The 27,465-nt window shown below is 42.6% G+C and overlaps 1 protein-coding gene across 2 annotated transcripts in view; it reads left to right on the forward strand.

Annotated features, from left to right (window-relative positions):
- Nucleotides 1-411: 411 nt before the first annotated feature.
- Nucleotides 412-27,465, forward strand: part of SLCO5A1 (solute carrier organic anion transporter family member 5A1) — a 67,267-nt gene continuing 40,213 nt past the window's right edge. The window contains exons 1-2 of one of the 2 annotated variants that reach the window (XM_062633217.1): nt 412-544; nt 1,329-2,622. In XM_062633217.1, the coding sequence (XP_062489201.1) occupies nt 1,707-2,622 (916 nt within the window). In that variant the 5' untranslated portion in view covers nt 412-544; nt 1,329-1,706. Of the gene's footprint in view, nt 545-654; nt 778-1,328; nt 2,623-27,465 lie in introns of those variants that run through there. The other variant, XM_062633218.1, reaches the window with a different exon arrangement.

Consider the following 27,465-nt stretch of genomic DNA (forward strand, 5'->3'; position numbering starts at 1 on the left):
TCTTCTCACTTTGCAGCAGACGCTATAACTGAGGTCTCGTCTCCCGAACACTTCATGACCGCGGTGTGTACCGCAGACACCCCGAAAGCTGGCTGGGGCTGACCGCGGTGCCTATATCGCTTGAGGCACTCCGCTGACTTTCTCAGTCACCGCCGCGAAGCTGCGGCGCTCGGCAGCTCCCAGGGGAGGGAGAGCCCCGACACCGGGCAGCCGGTGGCAAAGCCAGCCCTGCCCCCGGGCTCACCCTCCCGGTGCTCCACAGGCTCTTCGGGGGGTGTTACTAGGGCTGCCCCTATGCCCTGTCGGTGCAGGTCGCGAGTGTCGCGGAGCCTCTTCCTTGTCAGCTACGAGGGGAGACTGGAAGAGGGGCGAGTGCCAAGCGGCATCGCCCAGCTTTGCCCTGCCCGGCGGCGGCAGCTGCCGCGCCTGCGCTCCACTGAACCGCCCGGGGAGGCGGAGGCGGCCGAGGGGGACCGGGCGTTGGGTGACGGGCGCGGGGCCCCGCTGGTTGCCCGGCTCTGCCGCCTCCAGCTCCGCAGGCACGGTGAGTTAGCCCCGTCTTTCCGCCCCGCCGCAGCCGGGAGGAAGGAGCCCGGTGCGCCCCGCCGGCTCCCTCCCTCTGCCTACACTGGGGGTCGGGGGAGAGCAGCCTCTGGGGTCCGGCTGCCAGGTCTGCCGCTACGTCCCCTGCCCGCCCTTCCATGCGGCCGCACCGAGCAGAAGGCGGCGGGGAGACAAAAGCGGACAAAGGAGGCAAAACGCGTGTTTCGCTGCCGGGTAGGTAAGGCTGCGCATCACTGGTCGCCCGGCGGTCCCGCGTGTCCGCGGGCTCGGGGGGCACCCAGGAAAGCTTGGGCGGCGAGGTCGGCCCCGGGGTGCTGTCTCCTAGGGTGCCTGCCTCCGGTGCCCGGTATCGGCTTTGTTCTCCTCTCCTCCGCCCGCTGCTGCTCCCTGGCCCGCCGAGTTGTAGCGGAGTATTTATTTCAACGTGTTTATTTTTAGGCTGGAAAATAAAAGGCTTGGCACGGCGACCTCTGGTTGTCGCATCCGGCGCCTAATAAAAGGGTCGCACTCTGGTCGAGGCCCAAGGACGTGTGTGTCAGCCCCTGTTCTTATGTAAATCCGTGTGCTGACCCCAAGGACGCGGTCCCTGGGGCACTCCCGCGACCCTCCTCCCGGTATGGGCAGTGGGAGCTCCCCGGAGCTGAACTCAGCCCGTGGGGTCGGGTCGGCAGAGAACGGGGCTGCGGTGGTGGGGCAAGGGGCGGTGGGCCAGGGGCGGTGGGGCCGGCGCCGCTGACCTCCCGTGCTTGCTCTCCGCCCCGCAGATCGGCAGCACCCCCCGCAGATCGGAGCTCTTGACACCCGTGTTGGCGGCGCGGAGAGAGGAGGATGCGGTCGGCGGAGCGGCAGCGGGCGGCACTTCCCCGCGGCGGGTGGGCTGCTCGCGAGGCCCCGGCGGGCAGCTGCTGAGCGCGGTGCCGCGGGCATGCTGCGGCGGGGGGCAGGAGCCGACGGCAGCGGAGCGAGACTGAGGGAGGATGGAGCCACAAAGGACTTTGGCTGACACGTGCGGCTAGGGCCACCCCTTTCCCTCCCTCCTCCCCTCCCCGCTATGTTGCGCTCCTGCCGGGCCCCTCAGCGCGCTCGACGCACGGCGGCGATGAAGCCTGCCAGGCTCCTCTGAGGCCACGGCCGGACCCAGCATGGCCTCTGCAGGGACCCCGGCGCAGAGGCGCCCCGGGGCGGAGCGGACGGCGGTAGCGGCGGGGGGCCGGGCGGAGGCGCCGCGGGGCCGCAGCCTGCCCGCGTCCGGCGGGGCGGCGCCGCTGGGCCGCGGGGCCGCGCTCGGCTCCCCCCTGGCGGCCGGGGGGGGCGGCGGCGGGACTCCTCCGAGCCCCTCCGCGGGACCGGCTCCCGAGGACGAACGGGCCGGGAGCGCCAGCGGGAGCTTCTCCTGGAGGACAGAGCGGGGCCGGCCGGCGGTGCCCGGGCGCGGGGTGTCCCCGGGGCCCCCGCTGCCGCCGCCACCGGTGCTGCTGGCGGGCCCCCCGGGCAGAGCGTGCCTGCGGGCTGTGCTGGCGGACTCGCGCTTCTTCCTGGTGTGCATGTGCTTCCTGACCTTCATCCAGTCCCTCATGGTCTCCGGCTACCTGAGCAGCGTCATCACCACCATCGAGCGGAGATACAGCCTCAAGAGCTCGGAGTCAGGGCTGCTGGTCAGCTGCTTTGACATTGGGAGCCTGGTGGTGGTGGTCTTCATCAGCTACTTTGGGGGGCGTGGACGGAGGCCGCTCTGGCTGGCTGTGGGGGGGGTTTTCATCGCCCTTGGGGCTGCACTCTTCTCCTTACCTCATTTCATCTCTCCACCATACCAGATCCAGGAATTGAACTCCTCTGTCAGTAATGAGGGCTTGTGTGTGACTGGCAATGGCACCGCCAAAGAGCAGTGGGAGTCGCCAGCCTGTGTCAAGGACTCCGGTGGAAATGACCACTCTCTCTATGTAGCTTTATTCATTTGTGCCCAAATCCTCATTGGCATGGGCTCCACACCCATCTATACCTTGGGACCAACCTACTTAGATGACAATGTCAAGAAAGAAAACGCCTCGCTTTACCTAGGTAAGGCATCTAAGAACCAGGGTGCTTTGAAGGCAGATCTCTCTGAGGGACCAGTTGCAGGTACTGCTGCCCTGTGCTTTCTGAACAGCATCCTTGCTAAGCTTTCCTTCCAAAGTGAACTGTTGAAGTAAAATTGCCATGCTTTCCTGTTTTTAAAATGTTTTGTGGAGTGGTGAACCACAGTGACAAGTGGAGCTAAGGTGGTGGGTGTAGAGTCTGCTGGGCTCTCATGCTCCTGCATGGGGACCAGGACGCCAGAGAAGATTGGCTTCCCTGGCACTTTTCAGCACTTGACATTAGCAGGTGACGTGTTCAGAAAGCAATGTTAAAGTTTGCCATGCCCCTTCAAGTTTCTTTTTGCTAATGCAAAAACTGTATATTCCTAAATTTTGGTCAGGGTGCCTCAAGCCTGAAGTCTCTATGATGTTAATGTTTTATGAGCACTTTGAGAGTTTTGGCATGCTTTGTTTTACTTTCTTAGCATTCGTTTAGCTAGCAGTGAATTTCGGCTTGCATTGATAAGTAATCTGGCAACTCAAAAAGAATTAATAAGCATTGATAAAACAGCAAGTAAAACCTTTAAGAGCTCGGTTACGAGACCCCAAGGGACACAACAAAATGACAGTCCAGTCTGGCACCTGGCTTTTCTCAGAGAACTGGGTACTAAACTTTTTTGGAGTTTCAACATGGTAATGAACACCATACATTTTTGATAGCTTGTACAATACGTAAGAAGATTGACTGTTCTATAACTTTGCATTAGTATCCTGCAGGATTCTGTAAGAAGTTAACCTCACATACTCCTTCAAATTCTTTTCAATTAAGGAGAGGCACTTACGGGGCTGAGAGCTGCCAAGGGCTTTTGGATGCTCAGCATTACCATCTGCAGTTCAGCTTACTTTGATTTCATGATAACAGTGAAGATAATCATTCCATGTAAAACAGACATGCATGAAAGGAATACACTCAGGAGTGTGTGTGTGTAATTACTTTATTAAGTGAAAGTAGTGATCCAGATGAGTATTTTTATTCCTTTTGACCTGTTGTTCAGCAATTTGTCTGTTCCCTGAACTGTTTTAAAGCCATGCATGGTCTATGTGCCGTGTCTTGAGAGAGCCTGAGGCACTTTGGGTTTTCAGAAGGAGGGAGAGGTATTAATCTGTTTTTTTTCTGTTGTTTTCACAGTATTGCTAATCTGCCTGGTGAAATACTTGTCAAAGTGTTTTTCCTCTCTTCCCTCTGAGAAAGGTTAAGTGGCATGGAAATATAGATTAACCTAGAATCAACGTTATTGGCAGTATGAAAAAACAAAGTGTCTCATTGGTGAGGTTAGTAATTGTAGTTTGGAGCAACAGATGAGGCTGAAACTTTTACAAATACATGATTTCATACCGTCCTCAAGCACATGGGAGAAAAGGAAATGGAAAAGCTGTAGGTGAGAAATGAAGGTTAAAAGTGATGAACTGTGGAGAGGAGGAGGAAGTCTTTACCAAAGGGAGCAGCAAGGTCAGTGGCTGGAAATCCTCACTGTGCTGGCTACTGAAGGGCTTCTAGAACAGGAAATCGTAATAAAGTGACTCAGGTAACTTTTAATTGCATCAAAGATCAGCCTTAAAGTTAACAAAGCTGCTGTTGGAAGGCTATGTGACCCTTTACCTGCCAGGCACTGAAGGCAGCTTTGATCCATACTGAGGGTCCACTTGTGTTTGTATGTTGTGATTCAGAAGAGTAAAGACGAGGTACCTGGCTACAGCATACATGCAAAATTGATGTCTGATTGTAACCACAGGGAGAGGAATTAAACACAAAGCATGTTTAAACATTGAGTAAAATGTACCATTACATCCGTTCAGTCTTTAAGCTACTCAGGGCTAGAAGTGATGTTGCTTCCCACTGGAAATCTTTTTTAAATAGTGTGAACTTCTAAGTAAACTTTTAACTTGTTCAGATTTGAATATTTGCCTCCCTATAGACTTAGGCAAATGACTCAGTGGCAGGAGTAAAGTCTGAGTTCCGTAGGGGGAAAAAAAAAAAAAGAAAAGCATTGTTTGCCATGTTGATGGGAGCAAACATGTTTTTTTGGAGCTTCTCAGTGGTTTGGAATGTTTCCTGTTCTCAAGGAGAGGGGTTCGTGGACGGCTGGCAGCCCAGCTGGGTACAAGGATAGGATAGAGGCGGCTAGGGCATGGCTCTGCAGGCCAGCTACCATGGTATGATTTTATTACCGGGGCAAGCTATGCACATGATGTCAAAATGTACAATGTATGCATGCGTGTGGGTGTGAGCTAGCAAGAAGTCTTGGAGTGGGCCATGGGACCTGAAGTTTTGAAAAGAGAAGAAAGCCTGTTGAGACAGATCCCAGTCACACCGATGCATGTCTGAGTGAGGACACTGCATTTAAAAAAAGTAACCTCTAACACAAAGTGGAAGGTCATTAACAGGTTTGTGATTATGCTGGCATTGCTTTCTATGGCTTTCTTATGTCAAAGAAAAGTAGCATATATAAACATGCGTTCAGATGAGAGACATTTGTTTACAAGCGTGCACATGATGAAAGTTCCATTGAGCTGCAGAACTGGAGAGCTCTTCAGTCCTGCGAGTGTGTCCACTAAGGGTAGGTCAGTAAAGCCACCCTGAGTATTACTAATCCTGATTCTACAAAAACTCACCTTATGTGGCTGTGGAAGCTATCTTATTTATTTTCCAAGTTAATCCAGCTCAGGGCTCGAGTGGCAATAGCATATCCTCTTAAGTGTAGGCATGCAAGCTCCATGTGGACAGCTGTTTTAACATTCCTGGCTGGAAGTCCTGCTCTCAAAAAACATATTTGATGCTTATACATAGTCTCTTGGCTAGCTACACTTAAGTCCATCTGTCAGGGTGGCACGGGGCCAGCTTACAAGGTGTTATGTCATTTTTAGTAAGACAGAGGTGCCAAGAAGGGATGTGTATTTGGGCTGCCTGCATAGCAATGTGCAAGCTCACTCTTCCGTGGCATGTTTCTTCCTTGTGAAAGCAGTGCCATCTCCAGGTCCTCCTGCCCCTTAAACCTGGCGGTACTTTGATGCCTCGATGCTAACTTTGAGAAAATGTATGACATCAGGCTTGGAAGCAAGTGATGATTGTAACAGGTGTCTAGGAAATACAAGAACCAGCTCCCTTAATCACAGATAATCCAAAATGGAAGTTACACACTTTCTATAAAAATTGGGCAATCACTAAATTGTCCTTATCCTCTCCTAAGGTCTCTTCCTTCTGTGCTCAGTTGTACCATAGCATGTCTGTTGTCGGCTGCCTGATGTGTGCAAGTTTTCCTTTTGATTAATTAAATTAAATTAATTGCAATTTAATTAGGATTTGAATTGGACTTCACAAGTCTTGGTGTTTCTCCTACTTGTCAGATTCTAGCACTTCAAACAGCATGTTTTTCCCAAAAACAGTGGGGTTTTTTTGTTGTTTTCTTTTTCTTTTTTCGTAGGGAGCCAGTAGTTTGTCTTGAATGTGAGTTTTCCTTGTGATTGTATCTTTTTAAAAGCAGTTCCTTAAAATTAACTGTGGCTCTTGGAAAGGGAAGTTTTATTAGTGGCATTAAAGTGCCTGAATAATTTTTAGATATTTTGCTTCTTTTGGAAGTGGGTATTGTAAAAGAGGTATTTACTTTGAAATTTTATGCATAGAAAGGCAAATATTTTAGCATCCAGGAGTGTCTTTCACCAGTACCCCAAGAATGACTAGTGGATAAATTAGTCATTGTGCTAAGGATGTTTTATTTCAGTTTCCACAACATTGTAGGTTAGGATATGATATGAGAAAAGTGACTAAGTTGGTTTAATTTCATGCAAACTCTCCATAGTTTTGGGAACAAACCGTAATTACAAAATGCAAAGATAAAGCTTTTATAAGATCAGAGCTGAAAAATTGCATAAACCTGTGTAAGTGGGTTTGCTACAGATAATGGCTTGAGAGCCGGGGAGGTAAAATGCTTTCCTGACCAGGAAAAAGAATAAATATTTAGACTAGCTCCAAAAATATTTTGGACTCTGTTTTCATGAGGATCATTTGTGGTTTGCTGTTTATAGCATTAGGTAAACTGTTTCACTGTGACTGTATTCTGCTTGGAAATCACTTTCTAACTAGTGTTTTTCAGCCAGGTGTTCTGTGTACCCCTCACATCTTTCATAGACTTATCCATAGCCTGTATATATGTGTATATGTTGATTGTATTTATTGTATTTCTAGTTAAATCTACCCCTGTATCCATGTCCCACCTGGAAGGAGAAGGCAGGAGTGGTTTCACATACTCCTTCAGAAACCCATGATCTCTGCATGCTGGGTCTCAGGGCAGAGTCCAGCTGTTACAGAGCTGGGCCATAACATGCCATTGTCTGCATATTTGTGCAGGAAGCACTGGATATTTGTTTCACTTTGATTCGTTTTGGTCTGGCACTTCTGGGGTTACAGATGCCACTGGAGGACAGGAGCTGGAACCTGGTGAGGGCATCTCAGTCCTCTGTATGGATGCTGCAAGATCACTGAGGATTTCCAAGGCAGGATCAACTTTCTGACTGAGCAGAAGGGACTGCCTGGAAGCAGTGAAATGGCAGATCAGCATTTCATTTTATTCTCATTATTTAGCCTATGACCACTTGTGGTTTTCACTGAGTATGCTTCCTGCTACCCGACACCCGAAAAGGCTAGTTTCCTACAGGGTTTTCTCAGCATTGATCTCTGTAATTGGTAAACCATACAGACACAGTATATTTATTTTTACAGCATGCCTGTGAGGAGGCAGGATTTTATGAAACAGAAATTGAAGCAAAAGGGCATGTTTTTTCGTTTGCTGTGTTTCCCTTGTAAAAGAACAGTGTGCTGAGCTTACCCCTCAAATACAGGATCTGAGCTTATTTGGTTGAAAGCCACATCTTGGTGTATCATCTGTATGCTAACACTAAGACTTGGCCTATCAACAGTCTTTTTTGTACAAGCACATGCTTTCTTTGCACACTGCTGGGCAGAGGTAGTTGCAGGCTGAGTGCACTGTGCTCGCCTGGGCGTAGAGAGCATCATGACATGCACGTAAAGTGACTGCAGGCCTGTCTGTGCACACAGGTTGTACTGTTTTCTCACACAAGATGATTTAGAGGGTTCAATATTGTGATTCTCTGGCATTTCTCTGGCATCTTTTTGTTAAAACACTGATCAGGCGTCAGACATGGTTCCTAATAATTAAAGTAGCACTATGCAATTCTGTTGCCCTTTCCTATAGCTGCGGAAATAGAAAGGGTAAATTCTACTTCTCCACTTTAGTCACCTGCTCAATAGGTGGACTCACACTTATTTTCTTTTTCATAGTATAATCCTAGATTGGTGGGTTTCTATGTCTGTGTAAGTAGTGTGTGCATACAGTGAGTTCAGTGAAAGGTTGGGGCAGCCTTTCCTCTGGTTTTCTGCCTGAGGGATTTAGTGTCATGACTGATATACCTTCCCTTGCCCTGCCAGTGTCATGTCCTTTAAGGATGCTTTCTGCATCTCTTGCATTGTGACCTTGCCATGAGCTATGTCATTGTTCACAAGCAGCTGTATTGACAAAACATCTCTTGAAGTGAATAGCAAAATGTGCTTTGCCCTTCACAGGAGCAAGAAGAGACTTACGCACATACTTTCCTGTTAGTCCTTTTCTTTTATGTTGAAGAAGGAAAACTGAGTTGAATCCAGGGGTCTGAAAGTCACTGAAGTCCCAAGGCTCAGTTATTTTCTTTGCTTAGCACTTGTCTAAATGCTTCACATATAATTTCTGAGGCTGACAATACCTTGAACTTGGTAATGTTGTTTTCTTGGGAAGCAGCTCCTTTCTTCTTTGGTGAGCTCTGCAGCAGGGCTGGTTTGGGCAGACAAGCATCTGAACCTGCCGTGGTCCCCAGAGAAGCTTGGAAACTTAGATGTGAGAGTGGCCGTTTAGTAACAGCTTGTTTATACCTTCTCCCAGGAACTGAAGGCTTGGGATCTAGTGTCTGATTACCCTAGGGCTGGAAACTTTAGCTGTCTGCTGGATACACCAACTATTTTGTAAAGAGTCACTGTAACTACTCCTCTTGCAAGTGGATTAGAGATGCTTTGTGTTTCATGTATTTTCACTTAACTTTCATTCAGTGACTGCCTCACCTGGGAGGGCTTAATTGCAGTAAAAAGTGCTTATGCAGTCAAAAGAGAGGACACTGGATTTCTCTTTATCTACCGTCATTCAAAGATATATAAGTTTCTGTCTTGGCTGTGCAGGGAACGCAGATATAACTGAGGCTTGACCTGCTGTTTCATCCTGAAGGCCAACAGCTAAAAATTCCAGTTTTAAAAATAGGTAAATGGATTTCATCCATGGATTTTAAAAGGGAAGTAAACAACCATATTAGATTCGAGTCTCACACTGTTTTTTTTAATCCTATTTTAGGTCTTTTTTTACCCTGATAGCACTTTCAAAACCCCTTGTTACTTGGGAAGCATGAACTCAGATTTCATTTTTTGTTGTTTTTACATGTCTTTCCTATTTCTTTTAAAAAGAGTTGAGAAGTTACTGTGCAAAAGTGGCACAAACTTGTACTGGTCCCCCCTGGCAGTTGTTGCCTATGGGGGTCAAAGTAAGTGTTAGCGCTATCTGGCACCTCTGATGGATGTGGTGGTGCCAGATGCACTCTGAGGGCAGGGCAAGCCGTTGCCTGCCTTCTGTGAATCCTTGCCAGAGCTGTCAATTTCATCTCCAAGTCCAAGGGTGCCTGTACAGCGTCCCACAGCAGCTACAGGGGATGCTGAGAGTCATTAGAGCTGTAATCTGAAGGCACTGAAGCGACACAGTCAGAAGAGGGAAATGTTTTCCCCAGGAAGCCTCTAGGAGGGAGGGCTATGCACATAGAGCAAACGTCTGAGTCCTGGTGTCCATGCTTTTATTCAAGTGCAGTGGTGCTTTTAACGCAGCTTGCTCGGACTATCTGGGCACATGGGCTGGAGCTAGTAAAGTTGACAACAGACAGCTCTGCAGTGTGCATGCAAGCTAATTTCACTTGTGTCAGTCAGATCCATACCCCAACTCCTTCCAAGTGCCGAGAATATAATAGGACATTTCCTGTGATGGGAAAGAATATGTCAGCATCCGGCAGCGTGGAGAAGTATAGGCTGTGTCCCACTTTGCTGCTGAAGAGTTAGGAGTTTGGGCATCTGTTGCACTGTCACAAGGCCAGAAATTCATTCACACTGCATGGCATTAACGGGAGAGCTAGGAAACCCCAGCCTGTCCTCTTCCCTTCTCTTCTGCCACAGGGAATTTGTTCTTACCTGAGGAATTGGGAAGTGTGAACCCAGGAACTCGAGTGCTATTTGTCCTGGGTTCAGCAGTAGCAGTCATTTTTCCCCTTCTTGGTAGCTGGTGCAGTGCAATGTTTTGACTTTCAGCTCGGGAACAGAGCTGATAACAACGATGTTTTGGTTTGGCCAAGGACTTTGTGAGCCTCATGCTCTGCCAGGGAGGAGGGGAAGCCGGGAGGAAGCAGAGACAGGACACCTGACCCAAACTGACCAAAGAAGTATTCCATACCACAGCACGTCATGCCCAGGATGTAACTGGGAGTTAGCCGGAAGGGCTGGGAGACTGCAGGGTTGGAGGAGGTATCGGGCAGAGCTTGGTCGGGCTGGGGGGGCGAGTTATCGGTCGGCTGGTGGTGAGATGATGTATTCTCTTCCCTTGTTATTTCCTTTATCATTATTATCATTGGTGGTAGCAGTAGTGATTTGTGTTATACCTTAGTTACTAAACTGTTCTTATCTCAACCCGTGGGAATAGTCTAATGACTGAAAGTATGCTGCTGTTAATAATCTCATGTAGGTAAACAGTTTACTTGGCAACAAACACAGATTACACCAGTGAAAAACATCATACTCTGGTATGAATTGCATTTTATGGTGAGTTTGGAGGAGATGCGGTAGGAAACGTTTATTTTTACTTGTGATTTGAACAAGTAGATATGGAAATTATTCAAAGAAAATAAAGAAACTGTATCACGTGAAGTATTTGCAAAGCAGTACTGCATGTCCACTAATGATATGCTGCTGTGCTATTTCTATTCCAACACAGGTTCTTTTTCAGCAGCTTGCTTTCTTTTTGTTAGTTTGCTGGGGTATTTTTGGGGTGCTTCCTTTTTCTTGCATATATTGATGTTGAAACTTTCTTTACATTGCACCATGCACAATAGGACCTGAATCTGATGGTTACCCCCTGTGTCTTGTATCACTGAAAGCCTCAAGAAAGTCTCAACATTGATTTTCTTAAAATCTAGTGCTCCACTGAAATCAGCTGCCAGCTCTTCAGTTCTTTGAATTCAGTGAACTTTTGTAAATTAGCAGCTACTTTCCATATTTATGTCTGTTTTGAATCAGCTTCTTGTAAGTGTTAAAAAGTAGATGCTGGGTGGATTCTCCTGTGATTGTATACTTTCCTTCTGGATTAATTAAAATATTCTCTAGAGTCAGAATATTTCAGATAATCCATATATTAGGTAAGTGGATCTTCTGATAACTTCTGATTTGCTGTTTAATACCCAAGCTGTAGCTTACACTGGTGTTTGTCACAGATGTGTTCACAGAAGTTGACTTCAGGTGTCACATAGGCACTGCTGAAGTCAAGTGCTGTCAGTCACACCTTAGTTCCCACTTCTCTTTTTTTTTTCCATCCCTCATTAGATGAAAGTCTGAATACCTGACCTTCCCAGAAATCATTTTAAGTGATGTGTTTTTATAGATAAACCAAAGTAGACAGGGAAATAGTTGTGAGTACACTGTGGTGGTTGTTAACCTATAATTACTCAAACAGAATGTGTCAGACAAGCCTCATTTGTGTCTAAGAATGTCTAAAGGAAATACTGTTTAAGATAATATCAGAAGTTGCTATGTGTTAAGCTTTCCATGTACTTAAAGAGATATTGGTGTATGCAGGTGAGCTGTTGGCTCAGTAGACTTTGCTATGTGTAAGACAACTGAAAACACTACCTTTTCCATTAAACATCCCCAAGGAATCAGCTCATAGACTCAGAGGTCAAAACCACATGAAATTCATAAACAGAATACCCTGAAGATGCTGGTTAGGTGGGATTTTTCAGCTGAACAAAAACAAGGAAAGGTGAAGGATGAGGGGAGGCATAGTGCCAGTGTTGTAGGACCAGCAGTGCCTCTGTGGTGCAGTTCAGGGTGGTGGTGGGCAGAGCCAGAAGGGGCTCAGGGCCATGGGCATCTGCTGGAGCCACTTCCAGGTGTAATCCGTGGGAAGGACTGAAGCTGCTGTAGTGTCTGTGAAGTCCAGGAAAGGCCCTGGCAAGGCTGGGGAGTTTTGGGGAGAACAGAGAAGCTTTGCCTTCTGCCTATGTTTTTTTTCTCACCTGCCCAGCATTTCCTGCTATTGCCCAATATACCTCTCCACACTGTTCATCAATCCCTGCCATTTCAGTAGCTGTAGTTTAAAAACAATAACAGAAGAATTTGCCACTTTGTGATTTTTGGTATGAATTTACATTTTCTGTTTGTAGCTTCATCCCGGTGAATGAAAAAGAGGCTTAATCTTTTGCCCAGGGAGGTTGTGAATGCCCCATCCCTGGAAGTGTTCAAGACCAGGTTGGACGAGGCCTTGGGTGATATGATTTAGCGTAAGGTGTCCCTGCTCATGGCAGGGGGGTTGGAACTAGATGATCTTAAGGTTCTTTCCAACCCTAATTATTCTATGATTCTATGATTAATAGAGAGTGTAACCTTCTGGAGTGCAAATAGCTTCAGTAATAACCCTCCCATTTAAATTAAGTAAAAAATTTGTGGAAGACCAGTACATGGTATTAGATTCTGTAATGTCTGTAAACAGGATGAGCAATTTATATTAACTTGATTTAATACAGCTGTCTAGTGACAGAAATAGAGGGTATCCCTAAGGAAATTTTATAGTCATGGGGGAATTTAGATAACACATGAGCTTTTGAGTCTGCAGTATTATAGTGCTGAGGCACACAAATTCAGGCATTTATTTGGTAAGTTACATAATTGCCCTATAATAGGAATTTCAGAAAACTGTGTTTCTTCTGCTAATAGCATGACTGAGGGAAGGAATTGGCATTTTTGGATTGTTTGAAAAAAGGAGATGTGAGTTTGTTACTAACCCTGCATTGTGTTATTGGAGGAATATAAGTCCTGTTACACAAGGAGAATAAAAAGGCTCAGAACTCAGCGCTGTACCACTGTAATGTGATGCCATGCTGTAAATAATTTTTCAAAAACATAGCTGAGGACTGAATTTTGATGCTTAAGAGTAGTAATTTAAATTATAATTCCTAAGTAGGAATTGCAATTTTTTGATATGTGGAAACTCTGTATATTGATTGACCTGAGTGACTGAATATTTTAATGGGACAGTGATTATAACGGCAAAGATATAGCTGGCTGGTGAATTCCTTTGGCTGCAGAAGCAAAGTAGGCAATAGTATCTGCATGTTTACTCCCATGGCTTCTCCAGATGCTCCGGGAGAAAGAAGGTGATAATTTCTGAGAGTACCTTCTACATTTAAGGCTACCTCTGCAACTGGGCTTATGAAGAAGTAGAAAACATTTCCTCATTAGCTTTTGCTCCTTGCCTTACTTGAGATTTGTTAGCAATTGATTTTTGCTTAGATGTGGACACTTGTTATGCTTACTGAGTTTACAGATAGTTTCACTGACTTTGGGTACTCAGAAGTAAGTAGGACACTGATAGCAAGTAAGGAGGCATTTTACCTTGAAAGCAAAATAAAAAGAGTGGGTAAGACTACCACATCCATGCATTTGTGATGATTAAAATAATATCAGCCTACTGTAAGAAATGAAGTAAACCTGATTGGTTAGGATTTGCCAGACCAGCTAATGGGAAAAGTGTTGAAGAACACTTTTAAACGTAGTGAGTCAGAAGCCTTGGGTCCCTATATGCCTTCTCAGCCTACCATAAAGGTAAGAGGTTCAATTTACTAGAGAAAAATAGAGGAATAGGTGAACTAATTTTGAGAGTTCTTACACTGATATTGTTAAAGCAGCCATTACTCCTTTGGGTATGTAGTCATATTTTAAGTATTTGGAAAAGTAAAAGCAAGCTGTTTATGATCAGAAAGGTCTATAATTAACTTTTCTTCAACTTTATTCCCCTCTTCATCCTCCCCTGCATCCCCACACTCCAAAATTAAGTCCTACAAAAAAGAGCTTCCCATGGGCCTGATGCAGTGCAGTACTTTCAAGAAAACCCCATGTTTTAATTCTCAGAGTTGTACTGTGTAATTATACCTATTTTGAGTCTTACAGAGACTGAAGAAGGGATTTATTTCATGTCACAGTTTCAGGGTATGTGAGAAATAACATCTCATTGTTTGCCCAAGCTGGCATACTGAAATCTTATACTAACTGTTGGGTCAAGATTTACCACTTTCCTGTAGGAGAAGAAGATGTAACTGATCCAGACAGTGAGAGGAGTGCTGAATGGACATGGTAGAAGAGTTTGATAGCCATGAGGTTTGTATTAGCAGATAGGCATTCTACACTATGAGCCAGCTGCTTTTTGTTTGAATTGTGCCTGACAGGAAAAAAAATGGTGCAGTGTGTAAGGAATGTAGTGAATTTCCTTTGTCTAGTTTAATAAGATGCTCAGAACAGTTATTCTGTGGTCCGAGCATTAGGATTTCTCCAAAGAACAACTGCTGTACTAAGCAACTCTTCAACTTTAGTGCTGAATTAATCCCAGTTTGCATGGCCTGTCCAGAGATATTAGAAGAATTAGTTGCATAGCATTAGAATAGATTGTAGTGTAACCCTTGTGTCAGAGAGTCCCTGCATGCTCTTAGGACTGCTCTCTGCTGCTTCTCTACTGAGTTGGGATGTGGAGTGTGTGGAGCAGCTTGGTGCTTATTTTTTGGATACAGTTCTGCCCTTAATTTAGGCTGTGTTGCACTCCTGTTATATTGAAAACAAAAGACTTCTTGACATTTTTTGCTTCTCCCCCATTTTCTCGAGCTATAAAAGGGTGTGGAGCTCAGGGAGCTGGCAGCTGGTGCCTTTCTGATGTGGGAAATTTGACTTGAAGAATATATATGTGGGTGTGATGATATAAGGCAGCCTCCTGGTACAACCCCTTGGTGATGTGCTGCATAGTCTTGTTGTACATAGTGCCAAACTAGACAGTAATCCTCTTACGTGGGATTCTGAAGCAAGTAATAATAGAGCATAAGTCAGTGCCATAAGTTCAGAGCTGCTTTTTTGGTAAACATTATCTGTCACTTGTATCTCCTTGATTCTTTAGTTCTTCTTAAACTGTATATTAACTAAGTCCTTCTCTCCAGCTGTGTATGCTAATACTTCACAATAGTAATGTCAGCTGCAATCAAGACCTTTCTATTCATCTTTCTAATTGATGCAGTTGCTTTAAAAAGGCCACAGAGATTTTGAGTTTTATAATTCAACTCATTTCCTCATATGAAAAAGTCAGATGAGGAAACAGTGCAAGATTAGTCTGCATAAAATGTGTCAATTGTTTTATGAGGCACTCTGAAAGCAATCAGTTACTATCTGCAGGCTGCTCATCCCATTTAGAGAACATGAAGTTGGCTGCTGTGAAGCAGGGCAGACATGACAGACGTGTGCCGGAGGAGAGAAGCAATTAGCTCTGCAGCAAGCACAGTCAGAGCAGAAAGGAAGGTCTGGAGGCGTTTAATTAATACTAATGTTTTTGTACTGATGAGGGCCAGAGTCATGGTAGGTTACTGCTGCCTTGGTCTACTCGTTCTCAGGTCTGGCTTCTAATGAACATTACATTTAGAAAAGCTTTCCAGAAAAGTTAATAAATCACACTAACTATTGCACATTCCCAGACCCCCTGAAGATAAGGAGGTACACCTAATATTGAATGAGAGAGTGGGATCCAATCTGTAAAGCTTTTTCACTTTTAGACAGATAATAAGTTCTTTGGGGATTTTTGTACCAAATTTATTTACGTAATCTGAAATAATGAAAATGCATGTAGTTTATTAAACATTTTTTAAGTCACCAATCCAATTAGGGAACAATAAAACAAGGTTTCTTTGCCATAGTGAAAACAGTTTGGGAACAGGTATCATTTTCATTAATCTGAGTTTGATGGCAGAAGTATTTCCAGTGGAAATATGTTTATCCATCAGTGTATACTTATTTTCATAATTTGACATTTTGAGATGCATTTTTTCTCTTTAATTCTAATTTTTTACTATTCATTTCGTCTTGCATTCGTTCTTGAGTGGACAGTACTAATAATATCCCATTTGGTTTCAAGACTGCTCTCTGTGCAACTCCTCTGGCTCCTGTTTTCATCTATCACATTGTTCAAGACATATTTAGACTCTGGTAGGCTGGAGAAGATGAATTTTTCCATTGGTTTCACTGAGGATACCAGCTCTGTGGCTTCAGGCTTACCCAATCTGACATTTGTAAATGTTTCCCTGATGGGTTTCAGCAATGTGTGTTAATAAAAGGATGATCTCTGTGATGATTTCCTGTTTGTGCAGGGGCACTAATGTAATCCAGTTTGAGCTGTAATTGCAGACAATTTGGATAACTCCCAGGGGCCATCCACAAACTTTTCAGTTTTGTTTAGAGATTGCCTGTGTTTAGGTAACCCTGTGTCACCTCTTCTACCAATGGTTATCTGTACAAACAGTTTCATTGTTTCGTTTTGGGAGCAAACTTCCATATCACATTGATGCTAATATATTGTCGTATTGTGCTGAGCGCCTGTTGCTACATATATTCATATATTGTGGGCTTTGTGTGATTAAAGTTTTCTTACTGTACATTACTATATGGTTCAAGAGTTGTGTATCAAGGTAATTAGTCTATACTTTCTACAAGGAATAAATCAGAAGTACTGGATTAGAGTCACAAAGTTTAATGATTGCTTACATCACAAGAAAAAAAAGCGGAGCATAAACATTTGGATTTTCCTGGTTTGATGGATTTTTAAGTGTATAACACTTAATTTCCTTAGTCATCTGGGATTCCGCAGCTGAATGTTATTAGTACAGTGTAATAGCTTACAGGTCTGGTAAACGAACATAACAAGTTGAATTCTGAATTACAGGCTTCCAAATCCCTTTAATATCATTGATATGCTGTTAATATAAAGCAAAAAACAAAACGAAACCAAAACCAAAAGGCTTGTGTTAACTTGAATTGGATCTGGATGCCATGTTTTCTGAAGGCTGTCCTTTAGTTTCTGTCAGTCAGCAGATGTGCTTTCACCTCAGCATGGCTCATCTGGTCTTCTACTGCACCGCTGTTTTCCTTCCACTGTGGGTGTGTAATGCTGCTGCTTCCCTGGCACTGGGTTGAAGGGTTCTGTCACTCAGTGTGGATCAGACTTGCTGCTGCTCTGACACAGAACTCCCTCACCACCACAGGCCAGGTTCACCCCAGATCTGCTCCCTTGCCTTGCTGGCCCTTATAGGAAGGAGGAGGACAGCTGGGACAGCCAGAAAGCAGCCCATATAGCTCATGTATTTTTAGTATTTGGAAGAGAGGATTTTTCTTTTATATCATATTTGGAATGATGACTTCCTCATTGTGCATCTGTCAGTGCAGTATTTTCTCTGTAGGTTTCTTTCCCCTCTATTGTTGAAAATGTTTGAAGCTCACGCACTGTAGTTAACAGTATGTTAGACATTGATACTCTTTTTACACACTTTTAAATACAAATTTTCAAGGTAATATTGTAACTAATAGCAATACATTATTCATTAATGTGGTGCTTATGTAGAATAGCAGCCAAATATAAAACTTACTTGGTTTTATGCAACACTGGATAGTGAAAATAAATGATAAAGAAAAAATGATGGGAATTGATCATTCCTGTAAAAGACATGCTTCATTTCTTTCCTCTGTAGTAGGATATTTTTTCTCACAGCATCTTGCATAGACAAGCATATATCTCTTGAGGACTGCTGCCAGGCTCACCTTGTGCTCCCTACCTGAAACATTTCAATTTCATTTCTGAAAACCAGGAGACATTAGACTCACGCTGAAGTCTGCCTATTGTAATCTGCTTTCAGATGCTGTGATGATGAGTCTAATAAATAAATAAATAAATAAATAAATAGTGTAGAGTAACCTTTGAGATTAAAATGCTGCCCTTTCACTGAGTAGCACATAGGGAGACTGATATTACAGCCTAATAAGGTGTTTGATTCAGAATAGATTCTTCTTACAATGAAAGGTCAAAGATTTTTACTTTAAAATTAATAAAAGAGAAAGGTAAAGGAAATGCAATAACATTCTTTTGTTGTTGCCTTAAAAATGGCAGTAAATGGAAGTAAGTGGTTTTGAAGAATTGTTAGCTGGTAAAGCTGTGTGAAGGCACAAGGCGGGACAACACCACACACCAGTGTGAAAGGGAACCTGCACTGAACCCCACCAGTGGGGAAGGGCTTATTTTCAAGCCTGACTTGTTGTTCCCCAAATCAGTGCTCCTGTTTTCCATCCAAAGGTCTTCAGGATGTTCCTGAAAATAAGCAATAAGGAGAAAAAAAATGTTTCATAATTTTGTTTCTTCCTGCAACAGCCTGCAGATATTTCACTGACTTCTGGGAATTTTTTCCCCCTGTATCACACCAATGTAACGGAGAATGTAGTGTGATCTAAGCTTTTTACTTTTTGGTTTCTTTTTAAGGCCTATGCAGACAGTTTATCTTTTACTTCATCTCCTGAGCCAGTTCTTCTATGATTGAAACATTATATATTTCCTGTGATTATATGGAAAATAAAAAAAAATAAAAAAAAACCCCACCTCTGTTAAATATAAGATTTTCTTTCTGTACACTTGTAAAGGTACAGCTGAAATGAAAAGATGGATTCATAAAAATGGCTAGAGAAGGCAGCGTCTGTCAGCCGTGTGCTGAGTATCTCAAAGATAAAAGCCTGGGATGGTAACTGAATTGTGCCTCCTCCAGAAAAGGAGTTGCGTGCTGTTAATAGTTTTCTACACATTGTTTCATATGTGTGAAACTGAGAAGTAACATTTTAGTTTGGTTACTCTGTTATATTTGCTAAGAATAAGTGTCAGATTCTGCTGCAGTATCTCTGCTAGTTTGTCGCTGCAGTGTTTTGATCTTTTAGTTGCTAGTTTATCCCCAACGTTTTTAGTATTTGAAAAGCATAATACTCTGTTATTATCATTTGTCTGTTCTGAAGGAAACATTTGCCTGTGTGTTTTATTATATGACTTAGCAGATGGTGATTTAACTGCACTTAATCCAGCAAGAATCCTCGTTCTGTAAGTATGTTTCTGGCTCAGAAAATCTCTGCAAAACGCTTAGAAAGCAGTGAGCAAATTTTGGAGTACAAATGGAATAGCCGTAATGCGTTTGACAAGGGTTTACACAGTTTTGTGGGTTATAATCGGCTGCTAGACAAGGATGTGTCACTCCAGTGTAACATTTGGTGACCTCAGTGATGCAGCGGGTGAACTGCTTGATTTAGGGGAGGAGGAAATTGTGTCAAGAGGTATCTCAAACTGAAGTTACTGTGCAGTGTTTGATTCCTGTATTCTGTGTATGAGTGTTACCATGCTATACCTTATAAAACAGCTGAAGAACTTTACCTCTATAAAAGGCTACAGTAGATGAATATCTGTATTTCTCAGAAGGTCTGTATTTCTTTCTCCAAAGACCCTTTTATAACCTGTTCTGTTTTGTCTGAGCCACTTGTGGTCTGAGTGTAGGGTCAGCACTGATGGCAGAAGTAGACTTTACCAGTATGACCTGTAATTAAGGGTCCAGTAGCGTGTGAAGACAGTCTCTCTTCTACGACTCCCTTACAGTGGAAAGACGCCAGATCAATTTTCATTAGACTTGGAACAGCTCTGACAACAGCAGAGACCCCGGTAACACTTGCAATCAGGATTATTCCAGGTAACTCCAGTATCACTCTGGCAGGACCTCCCTGTCAATCTCTCTTTCTCTGTGAAAACAATTTAATAACTCAGGTTAGGATTTCCCTAGGAGCCTAAGGAAGTCAGGGGGTCTGACTTTCAATGAATTTCAATGGGATTTAGGGCTCAAATTTAATTTTCTTTGCAAACACAAGCCGAGAGTTTCAACAGGTAACTTGCTTGTGGTAAACTGGTGGAAAGCTGTTATAGTTTGCAGATTATATGCATAAGTATAATCTTGCAACTGAATTTTCCTCATGTAAATAACAAAAGCCATGTTCCCTATGAGAAGGGATGCAAATGGATGAAGAAACTGAAAAAAAAATAGTCACTGAATTGCTTGAGAAAACAAAATCTGTTATGAAATGTATTTTATTTTCATAGGTACTTAATACTTTTTCCTAACCCTGGCTGAGCAGTCTCTGTGTCTTCAGGCATCAGTACCAGCTCCTGTTTTTCTGGGATGTTCTTGCTTTTTGGTCAGCCTAGCAGAGATGCCACAGGGTGGCTCAGGATAGCCTGGAGTTCCCCCACCTGCCACAGTCTGTATCAAGGCCACCTATTCTGGGTCTCTCTGCTAAATGGTCAACTGATACAGCAGTGAAATATGTAAAGGACAGGGGCCCAGCTCTGGTCCTTCTCTTATCTGGGTAAAGCCTTTGGAGATGTCTTGAGGCAGCATGGCCAAGAAAGAAAGATGAAGAGGTTTCTTGTCTCTTGGCATCCTTCTTCGCAAAGGATGATGACTTTTTGCAAGATCTACTATTAGAGATGAAAAAAGAATTTATAGGATAATTTCATGCTTTATTGAGCCAGAAAGGGCTGTTAATGTTCATTTACTCTGATATCTGTGTTGAATCCGATTTCATGAGAGCATTGTCCCTATGCAAAGCTCTATTTATATAAAACCATTTAGCTTAAAATGAACCACTTACAGTTAACAGGAAGTCTGCCACATTCATAAGAATATAATATAGTTAATTATCCTGTTAAAAAGTTACTGCTATGAAAGTGTGCCTTAAGTTGGAGAAAAGTCATTTGTATGTAGCCTCTAGCCACCACATCTGTCTGCTAAATGCGAAAGCATCTTTTACTGTTGGAGAATAACAATATGCCTAATAATCTGCTAAACTAAGTAGCTGAAAAACAAAGCTGTCATGCCTAGTTCTACTCATGGAAGACAGAAAGACACAGGAATTAACACTAATTATTTAAAAAACCTACAGACTAAATAGAAGGATATTGGGCAATTTTCCACAAAACATGTCAGCTGAGTAATTAAATTGCCTAATTAGTGTAAGTAAGCTGATTTTGAATTTTTCAGGTTTTGTAAAACAACCGTGCATGGTGTTTGGAAAAGTATTTTTGAACATCAGGAAGAATCCCTGTAATATAAATACGTTTCTCTTGGAAATGCTAACACTGCAAGTTAGTAATACATAATTTATTAACGTATTAACATAACTTACTGTGACTGGGAATAAACTGCAAATGGACCCCTAAATCACAGTGACAATTTATATCTTAAAAAGGAAGACAAATGTAATTATGATATTAATAAGAGCTTTTTATAAGAGCAATAAATTTTTCAATGCTACACTTGGTTTTTAAACTATGCTATTTACTAGCACTGATAAAGATGTTCTGATGGTTTTGCCCTGGCAAATTATGATTCAGTTAAATATTGATTTTGGGGATATATTGATTTAATATTTTTACTAGTGTAATTTATTTTTTTATATTTATATTTAACTAACATTGCATTATTTTGACCTTAATGTAGGAATACAGGTTAGTATTTAGAAAAAATCAAGTTTTTACTTGACACAGACAAAACCAAAACAAAAGAAACTTAACAAAACTTCACATCCTTTGATCTAGGGGATTTATCAGGGCCTTTTCAGGGATCAGCAGCAGCAGCTCTGTGCTTCTGTATTCTATATCATTGACTGTGTCAAGAGTGCTAGGGTCATTTGGGAATTGTTTCTTTGTGGGGCACCCATTAGCTCCTTAACTATGGGAAAGGAGGTGCTGGGGCATTCTTGCTGGCATTTCTCTGTAGTCTGGGATATCTGCACAAGGGTGAAAATAACCCTTTCCTTAACTCAGGGTTATTTCTTCTTTAATTCAAAATATTAAATCCTGGGAGTCTTAGTTCAGTGAATCCAAGTCAGGACTTAGAAGCTCACAGTGGTCCTGGTATGTGGTGTTGCCACAGGGTTATACAGAACTTTCTTTTGCTTTGCTGATGCTAAGGCCATCTGGTCTGTGGTTAGGCTTGTCGTGGCCTGGGTTTTCTGCAAAACGTGTTATTTAGATAGTATCAAACTAGATATCTAACCTTGGCTATTGAAGAGCTGGCTAAGCACTGTTTTCTTCTAGGTGGTTTTGATTGTCCTGCCCTAATTCTATTAGAAGTTGTGATTAGAGTCATTAAGAACATTTTGCTGTTGCATCAAACCCAAAAGCATATTTGTAGTGGGCAGTGATGGAGAAGGAAGGGGAAGCCTTTTATTTCTGTCATCCATCTGTGGTTGATAAGCAGACTGTGCTTCAATGGTGAAGAAATTAATGCTGGTGCTGAAGAAAAATCTTTGTTGTCTCCAAGCAGAACATGAAGTTGGATAGTCTCTCATGTCTATCTTATGATCCCTCTATGGAGACACGGAGAAGGAGAGACCCCTTGCCTGGAGAGACCTGAAGCTCAGGCTATTTTTCTAGACCTAATTCCAATATCATGAAAATGCCCAAATAATGTTTGTTCCTTTGAGAATAAAGAGCAAATTTTGAAACTTTGGAGGTTTTCATAAAATGGTGATGTTGTCCTATAGCCAAAATAAATAGCCTCTGCTATTTATAACTGTTACACATAAATGGAAATGTTTTTCAGACTCTCTGACCTGTAATAATATTTTCAATATGGTTTCAAATATGGCTATATGACTGTGCATTTCACTTTGCCAATTTTTGTTTGATTTTTTTTTTTGAGTCTATTGCAGCATTCAGCCTTTTTGAATGTAGAATAATAACTTCTTAAGCAACACAATAAATGTTAATAAAACTAACAGGGTCATCTGCAAATTACTGGAATAATATGCTTTTGCTTACAGGCAGATTCTCAGTCAGATAAGAGTAATGAACTGTAATTCCTGTTCTTTCAGTTGAAAGATGAAAATGCAAGTGCAATTTGCAAAGAAAACAAGAAGAAATACTATTTGGCTTGCTTTGCTTTGCAATCTATTAGCAAGAGATAGTCAAGGGAAAAACAATCATCAGCATTTTCAATAATTAATATGTGCCTCCTAAGCAGAAACAAATTTTTGGAAGGAAATTAATTCTAAGAACATGATTGAAGTAATTTCTGCCCTTACTTCTTTATTCTGTTGTCTTGCTGGTGGGACAAAGGCAAAGTCAATATATATAGAAACTCTCTGACTATCACACCTAACCTTCCCTTTCAGTGGATATTTGGTCTATCTCCATTTCTTCCTCACAGTTTTTTTCCTAGGCACAAAAAGTCTGGTTTTGGATAATGCTAAAGTATGTAAAATGTGTATCAAACCTGCTCTGAAAATCAGATATTTACCAGTGCCATTACCTGGTTTATGAACAATAGCCAGTAAATCCCAGATCCATGGACATTAGGTATTTAATGTACATAGATTTTGGTAAAGAATTGGTGCTTATTCCTCGTTCTTCCCATGGGGCATGATGGCATACTCTTAACATCTGGTCCTGTGCCTGATAACTCTCACCAGGCTCTTCTCTGCCTTTCTTCCAGGAGTGTGTGCATTCTCTCAGTTCAAAGAAGACCTAAATTATATATTCCTGTCTGCTTATGCTGTTAGACTGCCTGAATGTGATAGAAACCTAGGACATATAGAAACTCCCTGAAATACTCTTCCGGGTTAGGTTCTGCTGCTCTTGCAGTTAATGGACCTGGGCTTTCTCACTGCAATTTTAAATTCATAGGATTTAAAAATACTTCAGTATCTTTCATTTGCTTATTCATGATCTGCGTGGTAAGAGACCTTGCAGACGCTTGCAGGCCGAATTTCGTATTTCACAGCTTGATATATCTCAGTTATGATAACCTAAAGAAAAAGGTATCAGATGCAAATGAACAATCCAGCCTCACTTCAGTTTAATTAAAAGTAATGCTAAAGAAATGAAAATTAGTTTGAAGAAGTTGAGATCAACAGATTCTGTAAGCACATGCCTGGGGATAGTCCCTAATGAAAATTAAGTGTAAATGTGGTCTCAACTGCCAAAGCATTAAAAAAAAAACAAAGCCAAGCAATTAATAGTCAGAGATCGAGGTATTCCCGTTTGACATGACTTAACAGAAAGAGTGAGTGTGAGTAAACAGGCTGCTTCAGTATCTCTTAAGGACAGCCAACAGCTTCATAGAATCACAGAATGGTTTGGGTTGGAAGGGACCTTAAAGCTCACCCAGTTTCAACTGCCTGCCATGGGCAGGGACACCTTCCACTAGAGCAGGTTGATCAAAGTCCCATCTGACCTGCCCTTGAACAGTGCCAGGGATGGGGCCTCCACAGCTTCTTGGAGAGTCACCTGTTCCAGTGCCTCACCACCCTCACAGTAAAGAACTTCTTCCTAATATCTAACCTATTTCTATCTTCCTCTAGTTTAAAGCCATTCCCCCTTGTCCTATCACCTCATGCCTTTGTAAAAAGCCCCTCTTCAGATTTCTCACAGACTCCCTTTCAGCACTGGAAAATGATCTGAGGTCTCCTTAGAGCCCTCTCTTCTCCAGGATGAAAAACCCCAACTCTCTCAGCCTGTCTTCATAGGAGAGGTGCTCCAGCCCTTGCATCTTCTTCATGGCCTCCTGTGGACTCGCTTCAATAGGGCCATGTCTTTCTTCTGCTGGGGACCCCAGGGCTGGGTGCTGTACCACAGGTAGGGTCTCATGAGAGCAGAGTAGACAGGGAGAATCATGTCCCTCTATCTGCTGGTCATGCTCCTTTTGATGCAGCCCAGCATATGTTTGGATTTCTGGGCTACAGGCACACATTGCTGGGTCATGTTGAGCTTCTTGTCAACAAGCATCCTCAGGTCTTTCTCCTCAGGGCTGCTCTCGATCCATTCTCTGCTGAGCTTGTATTTTTGCTTGGGCTTGCCCAGAAACCACGTGCAGGACCCTTCACTTGGCCTTGTTGAACTTAATGAAGTTTCCCTGGGCCCAAGAAAAGATTTCTTCACCTGATCTCTGGCTGCTTGGACAGTTTCTCAGTTTTCCTCCCAGTCTACCCATCCTTGCTTCCAGCCTGTGGAGATGAATTGCTGTATAGGCATTGTGACTCTACAGCAAAACCAAGTGACTTGGAGCAGCATTACAGTGACAGTAAGTATGAGTGGTACACTTTGGGACAGGCAGCCTATTTTAGCTTTCTTGTTTGGGTTTATTTTCCTCTTTTTTTTTGTGATATTAGAATTGGATCCTGTGAAAATGGTTGTAATGTTTTAGAATATGACCACAAATGGAGAATACAATGCATAAAGCAGCTTAGCTGTTTAAGCCAGGGAGAGATCCAAATGATATCTTAGTAATAAATCTGTAAGAGAAAAGTAAAAAATGTAATGCTTTTCATCTGGCATTGGCAAGTCATTGGACATACTTGGATTTCAGCATTTTTAATGGAGTGGTAAGATGGACCATTCATTTTAGATATTCATTCATAGTAGGAATGTAAAATTATGCTTTGGTTGTGCACCTCTAAAAATTTGTCTCCTAGATCTGTGGAATCCGCTTGTGAAAATAGAAAGATCAAGGGAGGCTGCTGGGGTAGTTTTGCTGCTCTGTTTGTTGTTTTGAGTGGAGCACTGGATCTAAGAGACTTTTAAAGTCATGGTAACACTAATACATTTTGAAAGGAAGTGATTTAGAGATTTGAGCTGTACATTATCATCTGAACTACAATAATGCTCAAAGCATTGTTATTTCCTGAGCAAATAACCACATTAAAGAAGAAAATCCTGAAGCATGTATAGATAGGCTTGGTTGTGTGCTCATGAAGAAAAGCGGGAAGTAAACTGATTTCCTGACTTAAAACCTTTTGAGAAGTCTGCCTGACTTCTGCTCACAATTCCTCTCTGTTTTGTGTCCTCAGGCTCAAAAGAGGGGTTAAAACTTATGGTTTTTGGGGTAGCTTCTGTGTGAGTGAATTTAGACAGGATGAAGTAAATATGCTGTTATGAATGAGACCAATGTTTCTTTGAAAGCTGCTTTATGTTTGTTCTTTGCTATCCCATCACAGTGCTGGGACATGAGAGGGACAGGGGAGAGCCGAGACGTTCCCATTGAAACCTCTTCCTGTCAGCTTTGTTCTGTGGGGAAATTAAAACCTGCTTTACACCCTAAAGAAACATCCTGCTGTTTATTCTCCAGGGACGGCATAGCTCAGCTTTCAAGAGAATGTGCTGCTAGTAGGACTAGAGAATATGCTATGGTACCATAGCATGGTGATGTTCCTTTTGCTTGCAAAATCCTATGCTAACCCCAGGTAGCTATAAGTGTATGGCTCTTCTTGTGAATTCGTATGAATGTTTTCTTCCTTTGTTGTTTTTATTCTCCCCTGTGCTGTTTCTTTTAGGATGAGTGTAGGACACTGAGTTATGGCTTTGATGAAATAAATTATTCTCTGGGACTTCCCACTCTATAACTATGGGAGATTGATTTTATCTTTTGTATCTCTTGATTTCCCAGTCAAGACCCTCATACTAATGACAGTTAAGTTTTTGGAGGAAAAAAATTGAAATCTGCAGATATAGAAGGATTATACTTCTCTGTCACTGCAAAATCTACTAAAATTGCCATCCTATTCTGATAGAAAAAAACATGCATATCTATCTGTCTGTCTATCTCTCTCTCTATGTATATAGATATAAACGCCTCCAGAATGCACACTGTAGCTTTTGCAGGATTTTACAAATTCTAAAATTTCCATTGAAATTAGAATAAAGGTCAAATTCTGCTTGCCTTACACATGTATGAAATGAACATTTGTACTACAATGGTGTGCGGCCAAGATTTAAACAATGAGACCTTTCAGAAATGTTCCTCCTCATCCAGTGATAAACTCCGTGTGGTGACATGTGTGTGCACACAGAGGAGATGAGAGGGGCTGAGCAATTATTGTCTTTGGTTTTGCTTTTTACACCAAAGTGGACTTTTAAGAACCCAGAGACCAAAAGGCCTGTTGTATAGCTCACTAATGTTGTGCACTTTCTGTTCATCTAGGAGCAATATGATGCTTGTAACTGGTTGGTTCTAGCATTAGTAATCTAAAAAGGCACAGTCAGAGGCTTAGCATTGTATGCACTTGAGGATGGCATAGGGACATATGTTGCATATTGCCATATGCAAAATGTATTGAAGTTGTCCTTTGGTGTGATTGGAGGAGGAAGAGAGCATTCAAAGTATTTTTCTGACCTCTGTCTCAGTGTATTTTTATAGTGTGGGTAGATTAAAAAAAAAATAAATCTTTGGCAACAAAGTTATTTCATGCATGTGATGAGAACACAGGGATTTTTAGACTTGCAGAGTATGTGGCCCATCTTATTGTAGTTGTAGAGACTTTGCTACAATAGTCTCCATGTAAAGCTTTCATCTGTTGAAGGAGAATCTCCTATGAATGGAAGCAAGCGACAATATTACAATTTTGTCAAATGTTGTCAGAATGGCAGCATTGCAGATTCAGAATGTCAGAATTGCAGCATGTCCCAGGATAAATTTTCAGTGAAGAAGAATGGCATTGCTTAATCTTATTTCGCTTTGGTAAGTAAATTCCATGTGTAATTCAATTACTGTTGCTTTGACTCGCTCTCTC

The sequence above is a fragment of the Pezoporus occidentalis genome, unplaced genomic scaffold, assembly GCF_034315485.1.
Source record: "Pezoporus occidentalis ecotype Australia unplaced genomic scaffold, CSIRO_AGI_Poc_V1 ctg4, whole genome shotgun sequence".
Taxonomy (NCBI): Eukaryota; Metazoa; Chordata; class Aves; order Psittaciformes; family Psittacidae; genus Pezoporus; species Pezoporus occidentalis.